The sequence below is a fragment of the Homarus americanus genome, unplaced genomic scaffold, assembly GCF_018991925.1.
Source record: "Homarus americanus isolate GMGI-L3 unplaced genomic scaffold, GMGI_Hamer_2.0 scaffold27231, whole genome shotgun sequence".
NCBI classification, from domain to species: Eukaryota; Metazoa; Arthropoda; class Malacostraca; order Decapoda; family Nephropidae; genus Homarus; species Homarus americanus.
The window spans coordinates 2,859,484-2,882,979 of NW_024718545.1; the positions used below are offsets into that span (position 1 = coordinate 2,859,484).

The 23,496-nt window shown below is 44.8% G+C and overlaps 2 protein-coding genes across 4 annotated transcripts in view; one reads left to right on the top strand and one right to left on the bottom strand.

Annotated features, from left to right (window-relative positions):
* The window catches only part of LOC121859737 (protein O-linked-mannose beta-1,2-N-acetylglucosaminyltransferase 1-like), a 58,794-nt gene that overhangs the window by 11,920 nt on the left and 23,378 nt on the right, over window positions 1-23,496 (top strand). The window lies entirely within an intron of this gene.
* The window catches only part of LOC121859736 (cell surface glycoprotein 1-like), a 29,639-nt gene continuing 11,206 nt past the window's right edge, over window positions 5,064-23,496 (bottom strand). Inside the window, exons 1-7 of one of the 3 annotated variants that reach the window (XM_042356689.1) lie at window positions 18,414-18,507; window positions 8,618-10,618; window positions 8,200-8,334; window positions 7,815-8,017; window positions 7,001-7,241; window positions 6,887-6,943; window positions 5,064-6,794 (exon numbers count right to left, since the gene is read on the bottom strand). In XM_042356689.1, the coding sequence (XP_042212623.1) occupies window positions 5,844-6,794; window positions 6,887-6,943; window positions 7,001-7,241; window positions 7,815-8,017; window positions 8,200-8,334; window positions 8,618-10,618; window positions 18,414-18,440 (3,615 nt within the window). In that variant the 5' untranslated portion in view covers window positions 18,441-18,507 and the 3' untranslated portion in view covers window positions 5,064-5,843. Of the gene's footprint in view, window positions 6,825-6,886; window positions 6,944-7,000; window positions 7,242-7,814; window positions 8,018-8,199; window positions 8,335-8,617; window positions 10,619-18,413; window positions 18,508-23,496 lie in introns of those variants that run through there. The other 2 variants (XM_042356690.1, XM_042356691.1) reach the window with 2 other exon arrangements.

The following is a 23,496-nucleotide window of genomic DNA, read 5'->3' on the forward strand; positions in this document are numbered from 1 at the left end:
ACCAATCGTGTCTTAAAATGTTCATATTGATTTTGACAATGCACGCATAGGTGAGACGACTGGACACGGAGACCCTGATAAACAGAGAGAGAGAGAGAGAAAGACAGAAAGAGAGAGAGGGAGGGAGAGAGAGAGAGAGAGAGAAAGTGTGTGTATTCTAAGAGAAAGAGAGAAAGGAGAGAGAGAGAGAGAGAGAGAGAGAGAGAGAGAGAGAGAGAGAGGAGAGAGATTAAGACTCACGTATATGGTTCAGGTCAACAATCAAGGCTAGAAGAACCCCCCTGTGTGTTTGGTCAGTGGTGACCTTGGGAGTTCTTGCTGATTGGGAGGTTGTTGGCGTCGATTGGCCAATGAGAAGGAGGAGGAGGATGTGGCAGTAGGAAGAGGAGGAGGAATAGGAAGTGGAGGAAGAGGAGGAGGTGCAGGAGGCGATATTAGAAAAAGAAGAAGAAGAAGAAGACATTGATAAAGAAGAAGAGGAGGAGAAAACAATGCCAATAAACAAGAAAGAAAGAAAGAAAGAAAGAAAGAAAACCCAAAACAACCACTTATTCTCGTTCACAGGATCACTCGTTCGTTTAGTCTCACGTGTTGAGGGTCAGTGTTCAGTAATGACTAACAACAATTGCACTCGAGTCAGACACCTACTCACTCACGTCCGGGCGGTGCATTATATCCACACCCTCAACACCTCACCTCAACAGCTCACCTCACCTCACCTCACTTCACCTCACCTCACCTCACCTCACCTCACTTCACCTCACCTCACCTCACCTCACCTCTGCTGCAAACCTTAAAAGACTCCAGTTAAAATGTCGATACAGATACATTTTGATAGATATATAATTAATTAGATAATTTCTTTAGATAATTAGTTAAGTGTTAGATAGTTACTTTAGATAATTAGTTAAGTGTTAGATAGTTACTTTAGATAATTAGTTAGTGTTAGATAGTTACTTTAGATAATTAGTTAGGTGTTAGACTATTTTTTGATGAATAGTTAAGTGTTTTGTTAGATCGTTATACCTAGATAATTAGTAGCGTGGTTACCTGGATTGCTTGTTATTTTCCTCCCTCCTTCCTCCTTCCCTCCTCCTTCCCTCCGTCTCTCCCTCCTCCTTCCTCCCTCCTCTCCTTTCCCTCCCTCCTTGTGTTCTATATTCGGCATTATTTTTGTTATGTCTTATCTATTTCTTTTAGCATAGTGGCCTTGAGAAGTGTGTGTGTGTGTGTGTGTGTGTGTGTGTGTGTGTGTGTGTGTAGGTGGGAGTTGTGGGTGTGGATTAGTGTGTTGAGAAAAAGAAAGACAGTCTGAGTTAAAAAGACAGACAGACAGACAGGTAGACAGACACACAGACAGATTATGAGAATTAAATGAAAAAGAGCCAGTGATTATTATAGGCCAGAAGGCAGAGAGAGAGAGAGAGAGAGAGAGAGAGAGAGAGTACAGCAGGTGAGGTACAAAGGTGTTGACGGTGTAGTTAATGGATAGTGTCAAGGAGGAAGGACCCATCACTCTCTCTCTCTTCTCTTCCATATCTATCTATCTATCTATCTATCCACACAGTCATGGGCACGTCAGCCACCACACGGATTGATTTTCTTGCTTGACGAGGTAAGTGAAGTCCTTGAATACACCCACACCCACACCCACACTTACACCCACACTCACACCCACACTCACACCCACACCCACACACTTACACCCACACTCACACCCACCACACCCACACTTACACCCACACTCACACTTACACCCACACCCACACCTCACACTCCACCCACACCTCCACACCCACACTCACACCCACACCCACACTTACACCCACACTTACACCCACACTACACCCACACTCACACTTACACCCACACTCACACCCCACACCACACACTTACACCCACACCTCTACACCCACACTTACACCCACACCTCACACCCACACCTCACACTTACACCCACACTCCACCCACACTCACACCCCTTACACCCACACCACACCCTATACCTCACACTCTACACCCACAATCACACACTTACACCCACACTCACACCCACACTCACACTTACACCCACACTCACACTTACACCCACAATCACACCCACACTCACACACACTACACCCACACTCACACCCACACACTCACACTTACACCCACACTCACACTCACACCCACACTCACACTCTACACCCACACTACACCCACACCTCACACCCTACACCCACACTCACACCCTACACCCACACTCACACTTACACCCACACTCACACTTACACCCACACTCACACTTACACCCACATCACACCCACACTCACACCCACACCACACCCTACACCCACACTTACACCCACACTTACACCTCACACCTCACACTTACACCCACACTCACCCTACACCCACACTTACACCCACCACACTTACACCCACACCTCACACTTACACCCACACTCACACCCACACTCACACTTACACCCACACTTACACCCACACTCACACTTACACTCACACTTATACACCACACCATAGTTACACTGACACACACTTACATTCACACTTACTCTTGCACTCACATTCACACTTACACAGTCACACATACATACAGATAGATAGATAGATAGATAGATAGATAGATAGATTGATAGATAGATAGATAGATAGCCCCAGAGAGTCACTTGCATCGACTAAATATAACTCATAAGCTTCAACTTCCTCCTGGCTTGTGTAGGCGTCGTCCAGAGAGAGAGAGAGAGAGAGAGAATACAGACACACACACATACACACACACACACACACACACACACACACACACACACACACACACACATACACACACACACACACACACACACACACACACACACACACACATAATACTAACAAATCACGTTAATATGTCATCCTCTTGTGGTACTGGTTGTCTCTCGGGAATATGAAGACGCTTTGGATTTAGGACTTGTAGGATTTAGGGCACGTAGGATTTATTTATGTAGGATTTAGGGCACGTAGGATTTTTTCAACCAGATCCTGTAAATTTGTTTTGCCTTCGACCTGGTGTTGTTGACTCTTTTTCTTTTCAATCAAGCAAAGTTGTTTTCTCGCCTCAGGCTTGATTACTCTTGATTACTTGTTTGAGTTGTAATTATTTTTATTATTCTCTTGATTATTTTTATATTATTAATACTCGTTTGACTAATTAAAGAAAGAGAGAGACAGAGGGAGATAGATAGAGAGAGACAGAGATATAAAGGCAGATAGACAGATAAGCAGACATACAGACAGTCATAAAAAACCCCACACAGACAGACACAGAAAAATGAAATTCGTAGACTATATGTATGTATGTATGTATGTATGTATGTATGTATGTATGTATGTATGTATGTATGTATGTATGTATGTATATGTATGTATTATGTATGTATGTATGTATGTATGTATGTATGTATGTATGTATGTATGTATGTATGTATGTATGTATGTACTGTTGCAACGTATATTTATCTTGATATTGCAACTTATTTTTATCCAGATGTTGCAACCAAGATATTGCCAAGTGTTGAGAGAATTTTATCTGCAACTGTACACACCATCAACTTCTTTCTCTGGGTGTCTTGTGAGTCGTGTCTTACTTACATCTCACACGAGAGAGGAGACTGAGAGATAGTGAGGATATCTCTCCCCTCTTGAGATAGTATTCAATAGAGCCTTCTCCTGACTCCCCCCCTCCTCCTCCTCCTCTCACAGCTCTTTCGTATCAGGATGAGCCCTGTGTGTGTGTGTGTGTGTGTGTGTGTGTGTGTGTGTGTGTGTGTGTGTGTGTGTGTTACCGTGGCTAGTTTCCCCACAGTCTTTTAAAATAGGAATAAGTTTTTTTTTGTCATATACCTTCTTTGATGTGTTAAGTTCCTGTCAGACTTGTGTGTGTGTATGTGTGTGTGTGTGATATACAGTTCTTGAATTTTTCTTGTAGGTGTTTTTACGTAGTAGTAGTAGTAGTTGTTGTAGTAGTTGTAGTAGTAGTAGTTGTTGTAGTAGTAGTAGTAGTTGTAGTTGTTGTAGTACGGTAGGCCAGTAGAAGGTTTGCCCTCCCAATGCGTGTGTTGCTCTTCCTATGACGTCGATCACGCCATGGTGTGCAAGAAAGAGGGCTTCATGTGCATGAGGCATGACGAAGTAAGGGATCTCACAGCAAATATATTGAAGGAAATCTGCCCGTGATGTCAGGGTAGAACCGACCCTCCTTCGATTGGACGGTGAGATTTTCCAACATAGGACTTCAAACACATCCAACGAAGCCCGTGTTGACGTCAGTGCTCGAGGATTCTGGACGCGGGGACAGTGAGCCTTCTTTGACATCAGGATTTTTGATCCCATGGCCGCATGTCACCGTAACTTAGCTCTCGATGCTGCACACAGGAGGAACGAGAACGACAAGATAAGGGCATACGGGGAGAGAATTCAGAACGTTGATCAAGGCAGCTTCACTCCTCTAGTGTTCACAACCTCTGGTGGGATGGGACCAAGTGCAAGATGCTTCTACGCCAGACTCGCGGAGTTGATCTCCGAACAGAAGCAGCAGCCCAGAAGTTATGTTACAGCCTGGATGAGATGTCGACTGTCCTTCTCTCTCCTTCGATCGGCTTTGCTCTGCCTCAGGGGAACGAGAGCAACGGCCCCAAAGCCGACAACAGTTGCAGATATTGACTATGAGGCTACAGTCACTGAATGCTGCATAGATCTGCGGCTCAACACAGCTAGGATAGCTACTTATGTATTAGGATATTTAATATTAAGGTAATAAAATGGTGGCGAAGGTATGGCTATTGGGGGAGGCTGGAGGCCATTAATGTAAAAAAAAAGTAGTAGTAGTAGTAGTAGTAGTAGTAGTAGTAGTAGTAGTAGTAGTAGTAGTAATAGTAGTAGTAGTCTTGTTATCGTCTTATCATCGTCGTTATCCCCCCCCTCTCCCCCACAGTAATCTAGTTAGTATTATTATTTCCAAGGTCAACAAATGTGAGGTATTTAACTTATGTTGTGGGATATAATAACAGAAACAACGAACATAACCAACAATATGTGTATTATTTCTTCTCATAAAAATACATACAATAAATATATTAAAAAAAATACATTATTTATGAACGTGTGAATTGTTCTTTTGGTTTTGGGAAATGTGATGATGGGGAGGTGAAGAGGGAAGAGAGGTGGTGTGGTTAATGGAGAGGGAGAGAGAGAGAGAGAGAGAGAGAGAGAGAGAGAGAGAGAGAGAGTTTTGCAGGTAATGGAGGGGGGAGAAGCCTAAGGTGGGAGATAACAAAGAGACTGAGAGAAGGAGAGACAGACCCATCGTCGGAGTACGGTAGTTGAAAGTGTCACACGAGAGACAAGATACGGTCCCAGCTTACATCTAAGAGACGAACAGTAACATAACAATACTCTACAAACTATATACCCTCATTAATTACTATAATACATATTTTATATATATATATATATATAATAATACTTTAACTAACCTTCTAAAGCTATAAGACTTGAGCATGAAGCACACGGAGGTCTGGGAGAGACAATAGGACTGTAACTTTGTCCTACTAGACGTGAGAGTTTAGTTCTGATTCAGGAATTCAAATCCAGATTTTTCTCTGTTGTGCAAATGTGTAGCTTTTAGAACCTCCTGTGATGCATCAGTGAGGGAAGAGTGTTTGTCTATGGCAACGTAAACATAACCTATGTTCCGACGGTGGGCGACACCTGAGTATCTCGGAGCACTATCTGTAAACGTAACTACCTGGCTTATGTTCTCTTCTGCAGACAGTCGTTAATGCTCGCTTTTGAGTGAAGATCTACCAGCGCTGAGGCTCTAGTCCAGCGACCCATTCCGGCTGGGCAGCGTTCAGAAGACGCACCACACTGTCAGGGACCTCCAGCCTCTGCCTCCGGCTTTCTGAGGGCTTCCCGAATGGGTAACGAAAACGGAAGGACGGAGGCCGCCTGGCACCAGATTCAGTACTTTGAGGCCAAGCATTGTAGGGTCCATCACGGGGCTTCTCGGGCAGGACGAGGCTGTAGGGATGTCCCGGTATGACCAACGGTGCCAGGACTGGCTTGGGTGGCTTATGAGGTTTATCAGTTGTCGTCGTGGCTGGCTCATGTGGCTTGTATGAGGGCTTTGGCTTGATTGTGGTCGTCGATGTCTTGGTCTTCACAGAGTAGGCCATGGTGGTGGTCGTCGGTGTCTTGGTCGTCGCGGAGTAGGACATGGTGGTGGTCGTCGGTGCTTTGTAAGTCGATGGCTTCGTCGTGGGAGGGCCATAGGATGAAGGCATGTGGGAAGGCCTCTGGTAGGAGGTAGGGCGGGGTCTGTAGGAGGGGGCAGGCGGAACTCCGTACACCGGCCTGGGGTGAGTGTATGGTCTAAAGTCCTCTGGTTTGGGCTCCTGGATGTGGACATGGGAGGTGGGGGGACGGTAGGGCCTGAAGGACGAGGTTGGCTTGTACTTGACGGTGGAGGGTCGACCGTAGGACTTGGTGGGCGTAGGCGGAGGACCATACGTGTGTGAGATTGGTGGGCCATACACGCTGGGCGGAGGGCCTCCGTACATGTTTACCGGAGCAGGTACAGGTGCTGGGGCAGGTGAACGTACAGGTGCTGGGACAGGTGCACGTACAGGTGCAGGTGCTGGGGCATGTACAGGTGCTGGGGCAGGTGCCGCTATAGGTGGTGGTGCTGGTACAGGTTTAGGGGCTGGTGGAAGTGTCGCTACAGGTGCTGGGGCAGGTGCACGTACAGGTGCTGGGGCATGTACAGGTGCTGGGGCAGGTGCTGCCATAGGTGGTGTGGTGCAGGGTACAGGTTTACAGGGTGCTGGGGCAGGCGTACAGGTGCAGGTGCCGCTATAGGTGGTGGTGCTGGTACAGGTTTAGGGGCTGGTGGAAGTGTCGCACAGGTGCTGGGGGGCACGTACAGGTGCTGGGGCATGTACAGGTGCTAGCAGGCACGTACAGGTGCTGGGGCATGTACAGGTGCTGGGGCAGGTGCCGCTATAGGTGGTGGTGCTGGTACAGGTTTAGGGGCTGGTGCAAGTGTCGCTACAGGTGCTGGGGCAGGTGCACGTACAGGTGCTGGGGCAGGTGCACGTACAGGTGCTGGGGCAGGTGCTGGCCTGTCGACCGGGAAGACAACAGGGGAAGGCTCTGCACCAGGAGCTGGGACTCTGATGTCAACCTCTGGCATCTTTTGCCTGTAGATAAACACGTGACTAGTTAACACAACACGTGACTAGTTAACACAACACGTGACTAGTTAACACAATACGTGACTAGTTAACACAACACGTGACTAGTTAACACAACACGTGACTAGTTAACACAACACGTGACTAGTTAACACAACACGTGACTAGTTAACACAACACGTGACTAGTTAACACAATACGTGACTAGTTAACACAATACGTGACTAGTTAACACAACACGTGACTAGTTAATACAACACGTGACTAGTTAACACAACACGTGACTAGTTAACACAACACGTGACTAGTTAACACAACACGTGACTAGTTAACACAACACGTGACTAGTTAACACAACACATGACTAGTTAACACAACACGTGACTAGTTAACACAACACGTGACTAGTTAACACAACACATGACTAGTTAACACAACACGTGACTAGTTAACACAACACGTGACTAACTAACACAACACATGACTAGTTAACACAACACGTGACTAGTTAACACAACACGTGACTAGTTAACATAATACGTGACTAGTTAACACAACAAACTCCTCGTGTTTCCTTACCCAAAGTCACCCATGGACGCAGCGATCTGAGCCTGCAGAGCATCTAAGGACGCCTGCACTATCTCCTCAGGGATCTGCCCCTCCTGCGTGGGCGTGAAGGGCGCGATGTCCGGAAGGGCGGCGAGGTTCACTTGGTCCTCAGGCAGCTGTTGGACCACCTCCTGTACCGACACACCCAGTACATACTCTTCCCCCTCCGTAGCCTGTGGGAGGAGAAGTGGTATGTGGCACGAACTCGATAAATGGTGACTACTCAATCGTTTACGCCGCCAGCAGGAAATATACTGCTGCCAGAAGTTAGATTCAACAGTCATCGATATCCACTCCTCCTCCTCCCATACACCACTCACCACGTCCCCCCCCACACACACACACACACCCTTACCTCCGGGTCCTCAGCAACAAAGAAATTCTCGAGGTCCGCCTCAGAAATCTCTGGTACAATGTCTGGAGGCGTCTCGTCGAACACTTCCCCGGTGTCAGGGTCGTCTGCGATGATCTCCGCCAGCCTCCCCATGTCCTGCAAAATAACTCCTACTTCAGGCATGGTTGGGTAGATGGCACAGTTCATGTAGTCAGCAGCTTCACACACAGAGGGAAAGTTTCTACAAGAATGATTGAAAAGTTTGTTTCAGTCACTTTGGAAAGTTTTCCACAAGACTACAGCTGCAGCCAAGATGGACAGGACCTGCAGAGGAAGATACTGAAATTTTTAGTCAAGATTGGAAAAGTCTCACATAAAAACTTCAGCTTCAGACTCGGTGGTGGAGCTTTAGAGAGGAAGCAAGACATCACTGACTTACCTGGACAGATATGGGCGGTAATTCCCCACCAGTAATGATCTGGATCTCTGGATTTAAATCCGTAGGTTCCTCAGGAACAGCATTAACTTCCTCTACTGGTACCAAGGGAGCAGCCACGTCCACTATCCCTCCAGTTCCAGCGCGAGTCGCCGCCTCTTCCTCCTTTGGAAGCATTTCTCCAAAACCACTTGGTTCCATGACCATTAAGTCCTCCTGTAGGGGTACTGCAGCCTCTGGCACCACCACTACAGGGATCAAAGGATCGTCGACGTTTCTTCCCGTCCCTGTCGGGGCAACAGGCAGAACCACCACGGGCTCACCAGCAGTAGTATCAGCAATATTAGTAATGACTTGTTCAGTCTCTACATCCAGGCCAGTGACATCAGTCTCTGTGTCAACTACAACTGCTGGAGGAACTTCAGCTTCTGAAGTCAGAGAATCTAACAATACTGTCGCTGGAGGAACAGTATCAACAACTTCTGCCAGACTTGGCTCCTCGGACAAGGTGTTAATGGGAACTTCAAACTCAACTCCTCCAGGTAGTTCAGCTTCTTTACCTGCAGCTTCAAGGACAGAGTCAGCAGGTGCTTCTAAAAGAACAGGGTCAACAAGTGCTTCTGCACGAACAGGGTCATCAGGTGCTTCTGCAAGAACAGAGTCAGCAGGTACTTCTGCAAGAACAGAATCAGCAGGTGCTTCTGCAAGAACAGGGTCAGCAGGAGTTTCTTCAAGAACAAGGTCAGCAGGTGTTTTTGCAAGAACAGGGTCAGCAGGTGTTTCTACGGGAGCCGGATCAGCAGGTTCTTCTGCAAGAACAGGGTCAACAAGTGCCTCTGAAAGACTTGGGTTAACAGGTGTTTCTGCAGGAGTATGGTCAGTAGCTACCGCTACAGGGGCCGCGTCAGCAGCTTCAGCTTCCATCGTGTCCTCTGGAACAAATTCTGGTGTCTCAGTTGCAGCTGCGTCTGTTACAGGGGCTTCTGTGGGGACTGGATCAACAGCTGACTCTTGTACAGGAGGTGAATCAGCCTCTCTTGTTTCTGCTGGAACAGGGTCAACGGAGGGCACGTCTGTGGGAATGGATTCAGTGTTGGGTACTTCAGTAGGAAGTAAACCAACAGACTGAACATCAGGAAAGATCTCATCTTCGGGAGCAATGGACAACTGTGCTGCTGCTAATTCATGGGATATTTCACCTTGGTCCAGTGGCTGTGATACCTCGATAATAACTTGTGGCGGACCAGCGTCCAGTGGCACACTAATTTGGCCACCAGTCTCCTGATCAAGTACATTGGCTACGGCGACCCCAAGAGGTGCTCCTGGTAGCTGAGAGTCGTCAAAGGAATTTAGTGTATCATGAGGAACTCGTGGACCAGCCGCACTAAGAGTGATCCCTGTTTCTTGAGGAATCTGAGGACCTGTAGATGCAAGGATGATGCCAGCGTCACTGGCAGACTCGAGCATAATTTGAGGTTCCTGTGGCCCTGCGGCTGACAGAGGAACACTCGTCAGGACACCACCAGAAGTGACAGCACCATTTCCAGTCACGGAGAACCCATCCAAAACGACGAAGTCTGTCTCATCCGATCCAGTATTGAAATTCTCCTTAGATTCTACTTCCAAGGTCTCGGGATCATTGTCAAAGAGGTCATCCAGTTCGACTGTCTCACTACTGATGCCAGCTGGGTCGATGCTGATAGCTGTGGGTGGTGGAAACACGCCCATGGGTCTGAACAAGGAAGTATCATCATCAAACTCTTCACCCGTGATATCACCCCCAAGATCCTTCTGTAGTTGGGCTTGTAAGACATCTTCAAGGCTGTCTAGATCCTCAGGAGATTCAGGCAGCGCGATGAATTTCGGGAAGGTGAGGTCATCGACTGTGTCCCCCAGGGGGAGACTGATGGCTGTGGTCCGCCCCAGTTGTTGCTGCGCCGCGGCCCCGGCAGCCAGCACACACAGCGCCGCCACCGTCGCCCCGGTCAACTTCCATCGCCTTTCCTGGGAACAAAACAGTCACTTGTGATTATCTGCCATCACCAGGTCACGAATACATTACTGTGATTTATTCAACACTTATGGTACTGTATAATTACAACACATCCACAAGTTATTCCAACTTTTATAAATGTAATGTACTGTATTCGTCGGTTGTTGTCAAATATTCAAAAGAATTGCAATAAATTTGATTCCTTATATTTAATCAACAACGTCATGATCATGTACAGTAGAAAACTTTAAAGATTATTCCGTGATACAGCCGAGATGCCTTGACGACACCACCACCAGACGATCGTTGTCAGTCTTAAACAAATGGCATCAACATGACACTGAGACTCTACTTTAACCAGCTATCTTGACTTAATATCAGTAATGACACCAAACTAACGTGTAAGAAACTTGACAACATATTCACAGTCGTTAGTACTGCCCGAACAAATTATCACGAAAAGACATATAACGTTGACTTTCAGCTGTTGTAAATGCGTCTAATTACAACCAATTTAAAAAATGGCATCTTCGTAAATCATCCAATCAGAGTAAACCCTCTTGGTAAAGTAACCAATCAGAGTACACAGCTAAATCCAGGACCGCCAGACGTGTGTAATACATCATGGCAGTAACAGACGTGCCTGCTAGTGTGTGTGTGTGAGAGAGAGAGAGAGAGAGAGAGAGAGAGAGAGAGAGAGAGAGAGAGAGACCATTTGAAATACCTAACTCGACTCTTACATCACCACACACCAACCTCTTAATAACAGGCCCCGGATCTATTCTTAGACTGTACTGAAATATTGCCTTCCCTCATCAAGCTTCCTTATGCCTCCTCTTCGTTTGTTTATAAGCTTGATAACCAAAGCATTAAAAGATCGTCGCTAGAGTTGGCGAAGGTGGACATAAATTATCGTAAAGGAAGGTTAACATAACCCCAAGCCATAATTAACTTACCTTGTTAACTTATAATTTACCTTTCCCTAACTTACTGTATGACTTAGATAACCTAGACATGACTTACCTTAACCTAGACATGAGTTACCTTAACCTAGACATGACTTACCTTAACCTAGACATGACTTACCTTAACCTAGACATGACTTACCTTAACCTAGACATGACTTACCTTAACCTAGACATGACTTACCTTAACCTAGACATGATTTACCTGTCTGTGGGTAGGTCGGTTCGCTTGTACGTCCGTCCCACTTAATTACTATACAACTGTTTGAATGTTTAATATTATGTAAAATTAAATGAACTTAATCCATATTTCGGGCTGTTATGAGGATAATTATTATTTTGTATTAATATTTCCCAGTTTTGGGTCATTTCCTTGGGAGAATTGTGTCTTAAAGATTGTTAACTAAAGATTCTAAAGTTTAATGACGTTTTAGCGTGATAAAACCTGACGTGAGAGACCTCAGTTTTCCGGGAAATTCTGGGTTGATGGTTTAAATGTTTTAAATATACTTTTATTATTTGTTCAACCCAACAGTTTGTGGCCGGTAGAGCTCAGTCAGCTGGTGTGTGAGTGGCGAGACTAAAAGTTTTTAAGCTGTTGCATGTTGGAAGAAGCAGAACAGGTCCCTTTAAACATTACTGCACTTATATCTTTCACACACACACACACACACACACACATACACACACACACACACACACACACACACACACACACACAAACACACACACACACACACACACACACACACTACACCTTGACTACTGATAAACACTGAACCGATAACATTAAACTCACACTATATATACACACATGTTCTCTCAGCCCATCAACTTATCGTACAGTACATAGTTGTATTTACCACAAGATGCGTCTCATTATCTTCCCTGCCTGACGTACGACCAACCCCCTCAATTACTCTTTATCTTCGTTGTTCGTAGAGGCTGTGGGGAGTAGATAACGATAGGGGAGGAGAGAGGACGTTGAAGGGTAGATTACTGGGTAGGATGGATGAGTGAGCTGGGTAGGTGATGGGTGAGTTGAGAGGGACGGATGAGTGAACTGAGAGGGACGGATGAGTGAACTGAGGGGGACGTCATACCTAATACAGAAACAAAAACTCAAGATCCTAAACCTATCGAAATACATTAATACAACAACAACAACAACACGCTGATGAAACGAAACCAAATAAATCATTAATTAGATTCTCCTCCCCAAAAAGATATCAATATGGACCTCATCTCACCCCCTTCTGACACAGTCTATTCAGGTAGTCAGTGTGTCATCTCCTCTGATTACCCAAGATGCTCTGGGTTTGTTGACTTCTTGTGGGATTCGGAATTCATTATCGGTCCTGACGAAAACATTGGTACCTTTATCTAGTTTGTTGTATTAGTCAGTCAGGAAGGGTGTGTGTGGGTTTTGGGAGGGATGGGTGGGTGTTTGGGTGTGAGGGATGGGTGTGTGTGTGGGTGGGTGCATGTGTCTGGAAGGGCGGGGTGGGGCGGAGCACGGACGGACTGACTGACACCATATGGTCTAATAGGGAAAGTGAGAGCAAGAGTAAGATTTTTTATCGTCACGACATTGTCTCTCTCTCTCTCAAGACAACTCGCCCAGCCACGACCCTTTTAAGACATAAATAAGACATCGAGTTAAGACGTCACTTGAAAAATACAAGACAGGTACATCCCGCTGAGGTGTGAGACAGTGGGGTGGGGAGTAGAGGCTGAGTGTTCCTATGTAAACACGCTGTCACCACCTCTGTTTTCATGACCCGCCGGCGATTTATTTCACCGCTACCTTACAGAATTTATGAATCGCCTTTTGCGGTTTTCAGAATTTATGAATCGTCTTTTGCTGTTTTCAGAATTTATGAATCGTCTTTTGCGGTTTTCAGAATTTATGAATCGTCTTTTGCGGCTTTCAGAATTTATGAATCGTCTTTTGCGGCTTTCAGAATTTATGAATCGTCTATTGCGGCTTTCAGAATTTATGAATCGTCTATTGCGGTTTTCAGAATTTATGAATCGTCTTTTGCGGCTTTCAGAATTTATAGATCGACTTGATGGATCCCCGTCTTAGCTCTAATTTCCTTCGTCCTCCGCTTCCCGTCTGCCCGCCATTGAGTATTGACAAATTGAGTTCGACCATCCGTCCGTCATGACACCTACGTTAAATAACTTGATAGAGACTTAATGGATTGATTTAGAACTAGGTGTAAAGCTTTCTCTTGCGAATATCCAGATGGAGTGTGATAAATAATGCGTCTCGTCCTTGATTCCCGGAGTTGTGGCTTCTGTTCCGCTTTGAGAATTTTGGCGGGAAAAAATATTACCTTCTTTTGTTTTTGTTTTTTTTAGTTTAGTGGTGTTGTTTGGCCCTTGAAACTGAGTACGGTGTTACCTCCCCCCTCCCCCCTTATGAGTACAATGATTTCGCCCATTGAGTAAAACATTAAATCTATTGAGTACGATAAATTAACCTCTTAAGTACAACCCTTTGAGTACAATGACCTTGAGTGAGTTAAATGATATGACATCGTACTCAGAGGGTCAAATCATTGTACAGTACTCAAATAGTTATCTTATAATTCTAATTCATTGTACTCAAGTTGAAATCAATCATACTCCAAGGATTATCAAACTGTGTTAATTTACTGTACTCATGAGACTAAATCATCGTACTCAATTGCTAATTCACCATACTCAGGGGTCCATTTCATCGTACTCAAGGGATAATTATTTAACTATACTAAGTCAATGTGCTCAGAGATAGACTAAACTCATTGTACTCAAGAGGCTTACACACACACACACACACATACACACACACACACACACACACACACACCCACACATCACGCAGATCATTAAAATAGTCCTGGGAGAAAGAGTTGTGTTGTGTTGTGTTGTGTTTTGGGGGGGATGATTTTGATGATGGTGGTGCTGTGGTGGTATATGGTCGTGGTGGTAGTGGCGAGTGGTGGTGGTGGTGGTGGTGGTGGTGGTGGCGAGTGGTGATGCTGGTGGTAGCGGTGAGTGGTGGTGGTGGTAGTGGCGAGGGTGGTGGTGGTGGTGGTGGTGGTAGTGGCGAGGTGATGCTGGTGGTAGCGGTGAGTGGTGGTGGTGGTGGTAGCGGCGAGTGGTGGTGGTGGTGGTAGCGGCGATTGGTGGTGGTGGTGGTAACGGCGAGTTGTGGTGGTGGTGGTGGTGGTGGTGGCAATGGCAGCGGTGGTGGTGGTGGTGGTAACGGCGGTGGTGGTAGTGGTGGCTATGTTGTGGTGGTGGTGGTGGTAGCAGCGTCAGATAGCCAGGTCGAGTGTGAGGGCCACCAGGACTCCAAGATACCACGATGGCCGAGTGAGACATAAACCCAAGGTAGACCTCCAGAGACTACCCTACTCCCTCACCTGTCATCAGATGGTCCCTCACCTGTCATCAGATGGTCCCTCACCTGTCATCAGATGGTCCCTCACCTGTCATCAGATGGTCCCTCACCTGTCATCAGATGGTCCGTCACCTGTCATCAGATGAACCGTCACCTGTCATCAGATGAACCGTACTGTAGCAGACCGCGCGTGTGTGTGTGTGTGTGTGTGTGTGTGGTTAGTTTAGGTTGGGTTAAATTAGGCTGGTTTAGGTTAGTTCAGGTTTGGTTAAGGTTAAATTAAGTTAGGTTATGTTAGATTAGGTGAGACCAGATTAGTTTAAGTTAGATTTGGCTAGATTAAATTAGGTTAGGTAAAGAAGGTTAGGTTAGTCTTAGTTTTGTGTTGGGAACGTCACGGCCGCCTATCACGCCCATAACACTTCAGTAACGTCTATATTATTAGATGAAGGCCAACGACGCCCATTACAGTGATAGTGACGTGGGCGTGGCCGAGGGAGGAGACCTTACCGGGTGATACTGACGGAGGAGTGACCGGCCCAAGGGTGACAGATGGGGTTCCTGCAGGTCTTGTGAGTGTTGGTTAGGTCAGGTCAGGTCAGGTCAGGTCTTGAGAATGTTGGTTTGTTAGGATACGTTTGGATAAGTTAGGTCAGGTTAGGTTAGGTTTTGAGAATGTTGGTTAGTTTAAGTTTAGGTTAGCTTTAGTTAAGTTAGTTTAGGTTAGGTTAAGTTAGGTTAGTTTAAGTTAGGTTAGGTTAGGCTTTGAAAATATTATCTCACTGTATCATCCAGAGTACAGATTGACAAAGGTGTGATAAGTGAATATGTGTTTAATGTATGTAGTTAGGGTAGAGTCTGTGTGTGTGTGTATGTGTGTGTGTGTGTGTGTCTGTGTGTGTGTGTGTGTGTGTGTGTGTGTGTGTGTGTGTGTGTGTCTGTGTGTGTGTGTGTATGTGTGTGTGTGTGTGTGTGTGTGTGTGTGTGTGTGTGTGTGTGTGTGTGTGTGTGTGTGTGTGTGTGTGTGTGTGTGTGTGTGTGTGTGTGTGTGTGTGTGTGTGTTTTAGGACAAAAACTTTTAGCCATCAATTGATAAGTAATACAGCAGCCCCTCCTCTCCCTCCCCCTACCTCTCACCTCCCTCCCTCCCTCCCTCCGCCCCTCTCCTCCCTCCCTCCCCTACCTCTCACCTCCCTCCCTCCCCTCCCCTACCCACCCCTCCCTCCCTCCCCCAGCTGGTTGCCCTGCATATAAACATCAATTTCACGATGGGTCTGCGGTGACGTTTCCATCTGGCTAAATACAGAACTATGATGAGTTGTGTGGACGGGGCTAGTGTGGCTGGTTCACCTCACACACAGTTTTCAGTGGTCGAACTTTCCAAACATATGCACAATAATTATACACTGCTGGATATTGTTGTACATGCCGATGAAAGCTTTGTCTTAGCTTGTACATGAAGATGAAAGCTTTGTTTTAGCTTGTACACGATGATGAAAGCGTTGTCTTAGTTGAACGGGATCTTGTTTCTCAGAGATTCCTACGTCAAATTTTTCGCTAGACTTAAGACACAAAAATGCATCTAACTAACTTAAGCTCTCTCTCTCTCTCTCTGAAACACTAATCAAAATACAATATGGCTCCAACATTACATTGAAACCCTAAGTGGACAAGGTTCTCTTCAAACCCATTAAAGAAATATATATATATATATATATATATATATATATATATATATATATATATATATATATATATATATATATATATATATATATATATATATATATATATATATATATATATATATATATATATATATATATATATATATATACAGTGTCTTCGTCACTCTAGACAATGACCTTTGACCTGTGAGGCTGACGGGTCACAATACTACCTGGGTGAGACGAGAACACCGTGACCTTTACCAAGATAAATCGCTAATCAGAGGACACGTGTAGGTGTTGTGATGTTGTGTGGTGAGTGAAGCGATTTATCCATCGATGGGAGATATGTGTCTATTTTTTTGAGTTGCGTCAGTTAGCTCTATGAATGCTAATATTGACAGACTGACTTACTCACTCACACATTTATTAGTTGAGAGTACTTCATCAGCAGCTACACTGACGGAGAGATAATATTACATTATATTAAACGATAAACAACATCAGCCGACCATTGTCCTTGTGTCGTGGAAGATAACTAACATCAGTACAACCATTTCTCCCGCGGCTTTGGGTTATAACAGGTCAAATGTTATGTTTTATCGTCAGTATAATTCACGAGAATCATTAGTGTAGGTCACCACAGTGTAACACCTCCGTCAGTAGATAGATATTTTATTGACCACAAATTATAAATACAAAGTTTACACTAAAGTTTTACATAAACTGGTCCAAATGCAATGCTTTAAAACACCAAACATTAATAAAAGTTCACTGATTCAACCAGTAACACAAAACAGAGGAAACCCACGAGTAAATAAAGTAACAAAATAACAACAAGTAAAATAAACTAAAACATACACAACAGTTGTGGGTATTGGTGCATGTGTCCCTGTGACTTGTAACTATATAGTACAGGAAGTATTCGATGACCTGCACGACAAACAGTTTCATAATCCGTTCTTTAAGATAGTAAATTTACAAAGGTTGAAATACTAGATTGATGGCGTATATCTACTGTTCGGAGGCACTCTTCAACAACATGCCATTTAGAGTGAATAACACCACATGAACACAATCTCTCTTCAATGGGCAGACGGCCCCTGCCTCGTCCGTTCCAGCGCCCCTCCTCTACAGCGAGATGTGGGCGTGGTAATGTGTCGTTGCCCAGGATCGAGGTGTCCAACCCTGGGTGACACTCCGGCAGCGTGTGATGAACGTGTAGCAGCAGTCATGAAGATTTTGTTTACATACGATGTTGGTTATGGCCTGAGACAGCTGGACTAGTTCAATATACAGTGTCGTGGTCCTGTAGATGCTCTGAAGCCTTTATGTAAGCGGCAGAAGTGAAGCTCCAAAAGGATTACTATCACAATATCATTCGGTTTCTCGGGAAGTACAGTAGTAAGCTGGGACAAATCTCACGATAATAATTCTCGCGATAAATAGTGACGACGAGATTCACGGCCACTCACCAGCTCCTAACATCACAGAGACGAAGTAACACACCGAGTCTTTCTGTAGCCGGGAGTGTATCAAGATGGATTCGTGAACAGAGGCAAGGGGCACATCTTGTACACTGTAGAGAAGATAGCCCATCCCTGTTGTCAAGTACATCTTACTTACACACACTTACACAGTTTAGCCACAAATATAAACTATTCCCCGAGAGTCACTTAACCCACGAACTCCGATTAACTGGAGGGCCTTTCTCGATCATGACTTGGAGAGAGAACGGCTGTGTGTATGTTTACCTGTCTGTCTGTATATGGTGAGTTACCTTGATTCTTTGCCAACAACCCTCCATTTCCTATAGGCAAGGAGGACCCACGCACACACTCCGAGGATGGCAGATCAACTGAGGGGTGGGAGTCACGGAGCTCTGACACAACTCCCCCGTCCTGCCAGCGAAAGTTAGGAGAAAATTGCCGTTTGTTTAATTTATTTTCTTTATGCGGTGTAGCGGCGTAGTTATGGTAATAGGTAGGTCTTGGGTAGGGGGGGTGTGATGCGTCAGCTGGCCTCCAAACTGGGTCCTTTTACCTCTTCCTATCCCTACGCTCTCCCTTCTCCTCCCACCCGCCCCTCTCCTTACTTCCCTCCACCTCTCCTTACCTTTTCTTTATCTCTCTCTCTCTTCCCCTCCGCCTTCCCCTGCCTTTCTCCTCCCATCTCTCTCTATCTTCCTCCCTCCACCTCCACTTCCTCCAAAGTCTGTTGGTCTAATAAATACTCTTGTTAGGTTAGGTTAGATTAGGTTAGATTAGGTTAGATTAGGTTAGGTTAGGTTAGGTTAGGGAATTGATTGAGTAAAACTGAAGCCTATGAAGTTATCTAAACACGCTCGTTCTGGCGAAGATGAAGATAAACATACATACATACATACATACATACATACATACATACATACATACGCACAACTCTCGTGTTTTATAGTACATTACAGAGTTGATTATCACCCCCCTCCCTCCAAACCCCCACCCCCCCATAAAGTACTGCCAGACGCCGTAATTCCGGTTCATAATACTCTTCTCCTTCACACCGTCCAAGCAGGGGAGTGTCACCCAGCTGTCTCCTCTTTCAGGTCTACAGTATATTGTGTCGGTGTTGATAAAGTGTGTAACTCCTCCTCCGTCTGGCAGCGATGATGGTGGCGCCAGGAGCCGTCTACACCTCAAAGATATGTAAACAGTGATACAATTATTATAGTTTATTCGGCAAATCCTACGTTAAATGAGGTAATAACAGAATGGTTCAATTACTCATAAGTGCAATATGTTGTTGCCTTGATCAACTCAGATGTGAGGTTAAAAATCTTTTTTGTTCGTCTGGCAGTCATGTTTGTGGTACTTGTATTACTGGTAACAACAGCAAAATATAGCAGCAAGTATAGGTTAGGTTAGATTAAACAAATCAAATTTTTCATACCCTAACCTAACCTAACCTAACCAAACCAGTGGGGAAGTGATTGACGGGACTGTATGTCGTGGTCGGGTAGTGTCAACAGTTACCTGGGAAGGATAGTTTACTTTACGCTTTCTACCGCGAAGTTTGCAGAGTAAATTCATTAATTACACGCCACAGGTAGGCTGAGCGTGTGTGTGTGAGACAGACAGACAGACAGAAGGGGGTGGGGGTGAGAGTGAGTGGTTTTAGATGCCTTTCCACAGCTTATGTTCCTCTAATTGACGGACGAACACACACACACACACACACACACACACACACACACACTCTATTGGTAAGCCACACAATGCAGGAAGAGGAGTGAGTGTGGGGTGGGGGGAGACAACGCCATTTTCTTCATGGGACCACAGGCGTCACAATTCCCGCTACCATCACCAATACCATCGCTACTACTACTACTACTACTACTACTACTACTATCATCATTACAATTGCTCTCATTAACAACACTACAACGATCACCACCACCACAATAAGTCAATAACCCTCACTCACTTCACAACCATCACCACAACCATCACCACTACCACAACAACCACCACATCACCACAACCATCACCACTACCACTGCTTCCTCCAGGCGGTCACACAGTCTACAACACACCTCTCAGTTGGCCGGTGATGGTCGTCTACTGAACTGGTTTCCGGGTGTGAGAAATGTTGTATTTTAACACTCCATTCTCTTGGCTTAATTACCGTCCTTCTTCCGCGTTACTGGTGTGTGTATACTAATTTGTTCATGTATTTACTCTATTAACATAGTTTGAGGTTTAACAAGTAGATGGGGGGGGGGGGTGTCATTGGATAGAGCAAACTCCATTATTATGAAACTCCAAGAAATTCTACGTAATTTCTGTGTTCCAATGAGGTCACTATGATCCTAGACTCACGAATTCAGAAACGAGTTTTTTTTTTACCATCTACATTTGTTTTAGTTATAGCTGTATGTTTTCTCGCGTAAAGAATTTAATCAAAGAAAATTTTTAAGTACAGCCCCGTGTTGAAGGAGTATCGGTTGTATTAAGCCCGACTTAACCTCTGTTATTTTACCACTTATCAGCTTACTGTCCCTTCTAATGGTGGGGCTTCTATTTGTTACAAACTTTATTGTTTGGTGTTAGTACAGGAGAACACTGGAGTACTGTATCCTGTAAATAAGGCTTGGTAGGGCTACACCAGCTGCATAACACCTCACTTTTACTTTTACTTTTATCCTCTTCACTACTGGTCGGCTCGTTAGCCGCTTGGGCGATCGGTCACGTCTCTGTTACTCTCTGTTGGCAAGACCTGGGCATGAACTGGCTCCTGAACGTATCTGAACCTACTCCAGTGTTGGTCAAGTCTTGTCTTGAAAGAGCTCACACTCGGTGTCGTCACAACACTCTCTAGCAGGTTGTTCCACGAGTTCACAACTCTCACTCCGACAAAGTTTGCCCTCACAGTTTTCTGGAGTTGCGGTTTCTTCAACCTTGAGCTGTGCCCCTTGTAGGGTGAGCGTCCGCCAGCACCAGGTATGGACACTCGACTGTGGTATAACCTACTCAGTTGTAAGCGCTCTGATAATGAAGAAAATTATATTAATAAACTGGCTACTCAACTACAACCACAGCTGCCAAAAAATTCTTATATCAAATTCTCTTCATTATTTAAGCAAATATACGAATATTTGGAAACTTCTCATGATCTAAAATAACGATGAATAGTTTTTTATTATAAAAATATTACCTTTGGTTTGTTTGATATTTATCCTGACAGTGATACAGCCGAAAACAGATCCACCAGTCACAATCACCATTACATACAGTCTTACTTTACCAAGTACTGCCAGGTAAAATTGCGAGTACAAGACCCAGGGTGGAGTCAGTGCATCTTTGGTTGACTGTACATCCATATCATACAAGCAAGAGGTGACGTGACCAGTGACTCTTTCTGACAGTGGGACACTAGAGGCAATGCCGCAGATCTCATAGAGACATTCAAAACCTTGAAAGAAATGATAGACGTAAACCCGGGCCATTTTTCATGATGTCACGTACCACCAACACGAGGGGACACCACTTCAAGGAGTCAGGCAGGACGAATTACTAGTTCACACAGTGAGTGGTAGACCAAAGGAACAGTATCAGCCCAGAATGTGGAACCAAGAGCAGTATTGGGCCTGGAAATAGCCTGGTGCGAGTACCCCTGGCCATTGAACCATCTATAACAACTACAAGAGGCCAAGCTTCTTATTATGTGCATGGATAATTTGTGTAGAGGACTGACCACCGCAGCGATGGTCGGGAACCTCGCTCGCTCTGCCTACATCACCACACACACACTAATCTTGTATGGAGATTTTAGGGCGAAAGTGAAAATAGGTAGATAAGTGATACTACTACTACTTTTTTTTATATTGATACTACTACTATTACTTATACTACTACTACTACTGTTGCTACTACTAGTACTATTACTGATACTACTTCTACTGATAATAGCAGTAATAATAATAATCGCAAAACAAAAATAATGAAGACGATAGTAATAATATCAATAATCATAATAATAATAATAATAATAATAATAATAATAATAATAATAATAATAATAATAATAAATAAGAATATGTAATAACCTTAAAGAAATCGTGTCCATGTTTAATGTGTTGAGGTGAGATGTGTGGTAAACGTCGCCACACGTGACAGACAGAGAAAGACAGACACGTAACACCAGGCGCAGATGGTGTTAAGGTAGACAGTTGGTGGTAGAGTGATGACGGCTGTGGTTGCCCAGCGCCTCCTGACGAGTATGGTTATGTGAGGGAGAAAGTACCTTCGTGGCCGCCATATGGTACTGAGGTAATTCCACGCCTCACTACAGTACTGACCGACTGCCTACCAATAAACACTTCCCTCATTAGTGTGGTCCTGCGCTTCGTAATGAATATGGAAGCCTAATGTGTGTGTTTTTTAACTTTCTTACTGTGTGTGTGTGTGTGTGTGTGTGTGTGCAGGGGCGGATCCAGGGGTTCCGGACCTCCCCCCCCTTTTCATCAGAAAAATCCAATATTTTTTCTTTAATGCAGTATTGTACTCAGGTGTTTTTGTATAGTAAAAGTGATTACTGTACTATTGACTTCCGAACATCTCCTAATATCAAGTGCATGTGGCTTCAAAATGGCCTCAAAATGCCCATAATATTGGTCAGATTAAAAAATATATATAAAATGGGGGGGGGGCTTACAGCGCCCCTTCCCCAAAGATCCCCAGCTGGGTGTTGCTCGCTGTGCTCGCCATGTTTCCCCACCCATAACATCTTGGGACCCCCCCCTCACCACCTTTTATAGGACTGGATCCGCCCCTGGTGTGTGTGTGTGTGTGTGGCCAAAATTCTACGGATTTACCCCAGAACATTATAGTGATCGTGGTTTTCTGTGAAGGTAATAAACAAAGAAAACGGAGAATGGGAAACTCAATTAGTTTCACCGTCGCTCGGCTCGTCCCACACATTGATAATGACACAATGACGTATGATGGTATAAGGCGAAGATCAATAAATATTGGCGAATATTGGTGGTACAAAGGTAATGCACATATCTCACATACTATGTCCTTGGTTTGAACCGCGGTCCGGGACAGACGTGGTGTGGGGAGGGTATTATCCAGTGTAACCCTTCCAAACAGAGTAATCTCAGCACACTACACCAGGACTTCGACTCCCTTAGAATGTACAAATGTCTGAACCATCAGTCAACGGCGAATGTAACGAAATTTTGAGGCCATGTGCACTAGATAAGAGGATATATTCTAAGGTTGACGATGCAATATTTCCAACATCATAAGTGAGATTATTTATTATCAGTACAAATTTGTACCGAACTGTCATGGTCGAAACTTTACAAGGGGCTTCAAAAC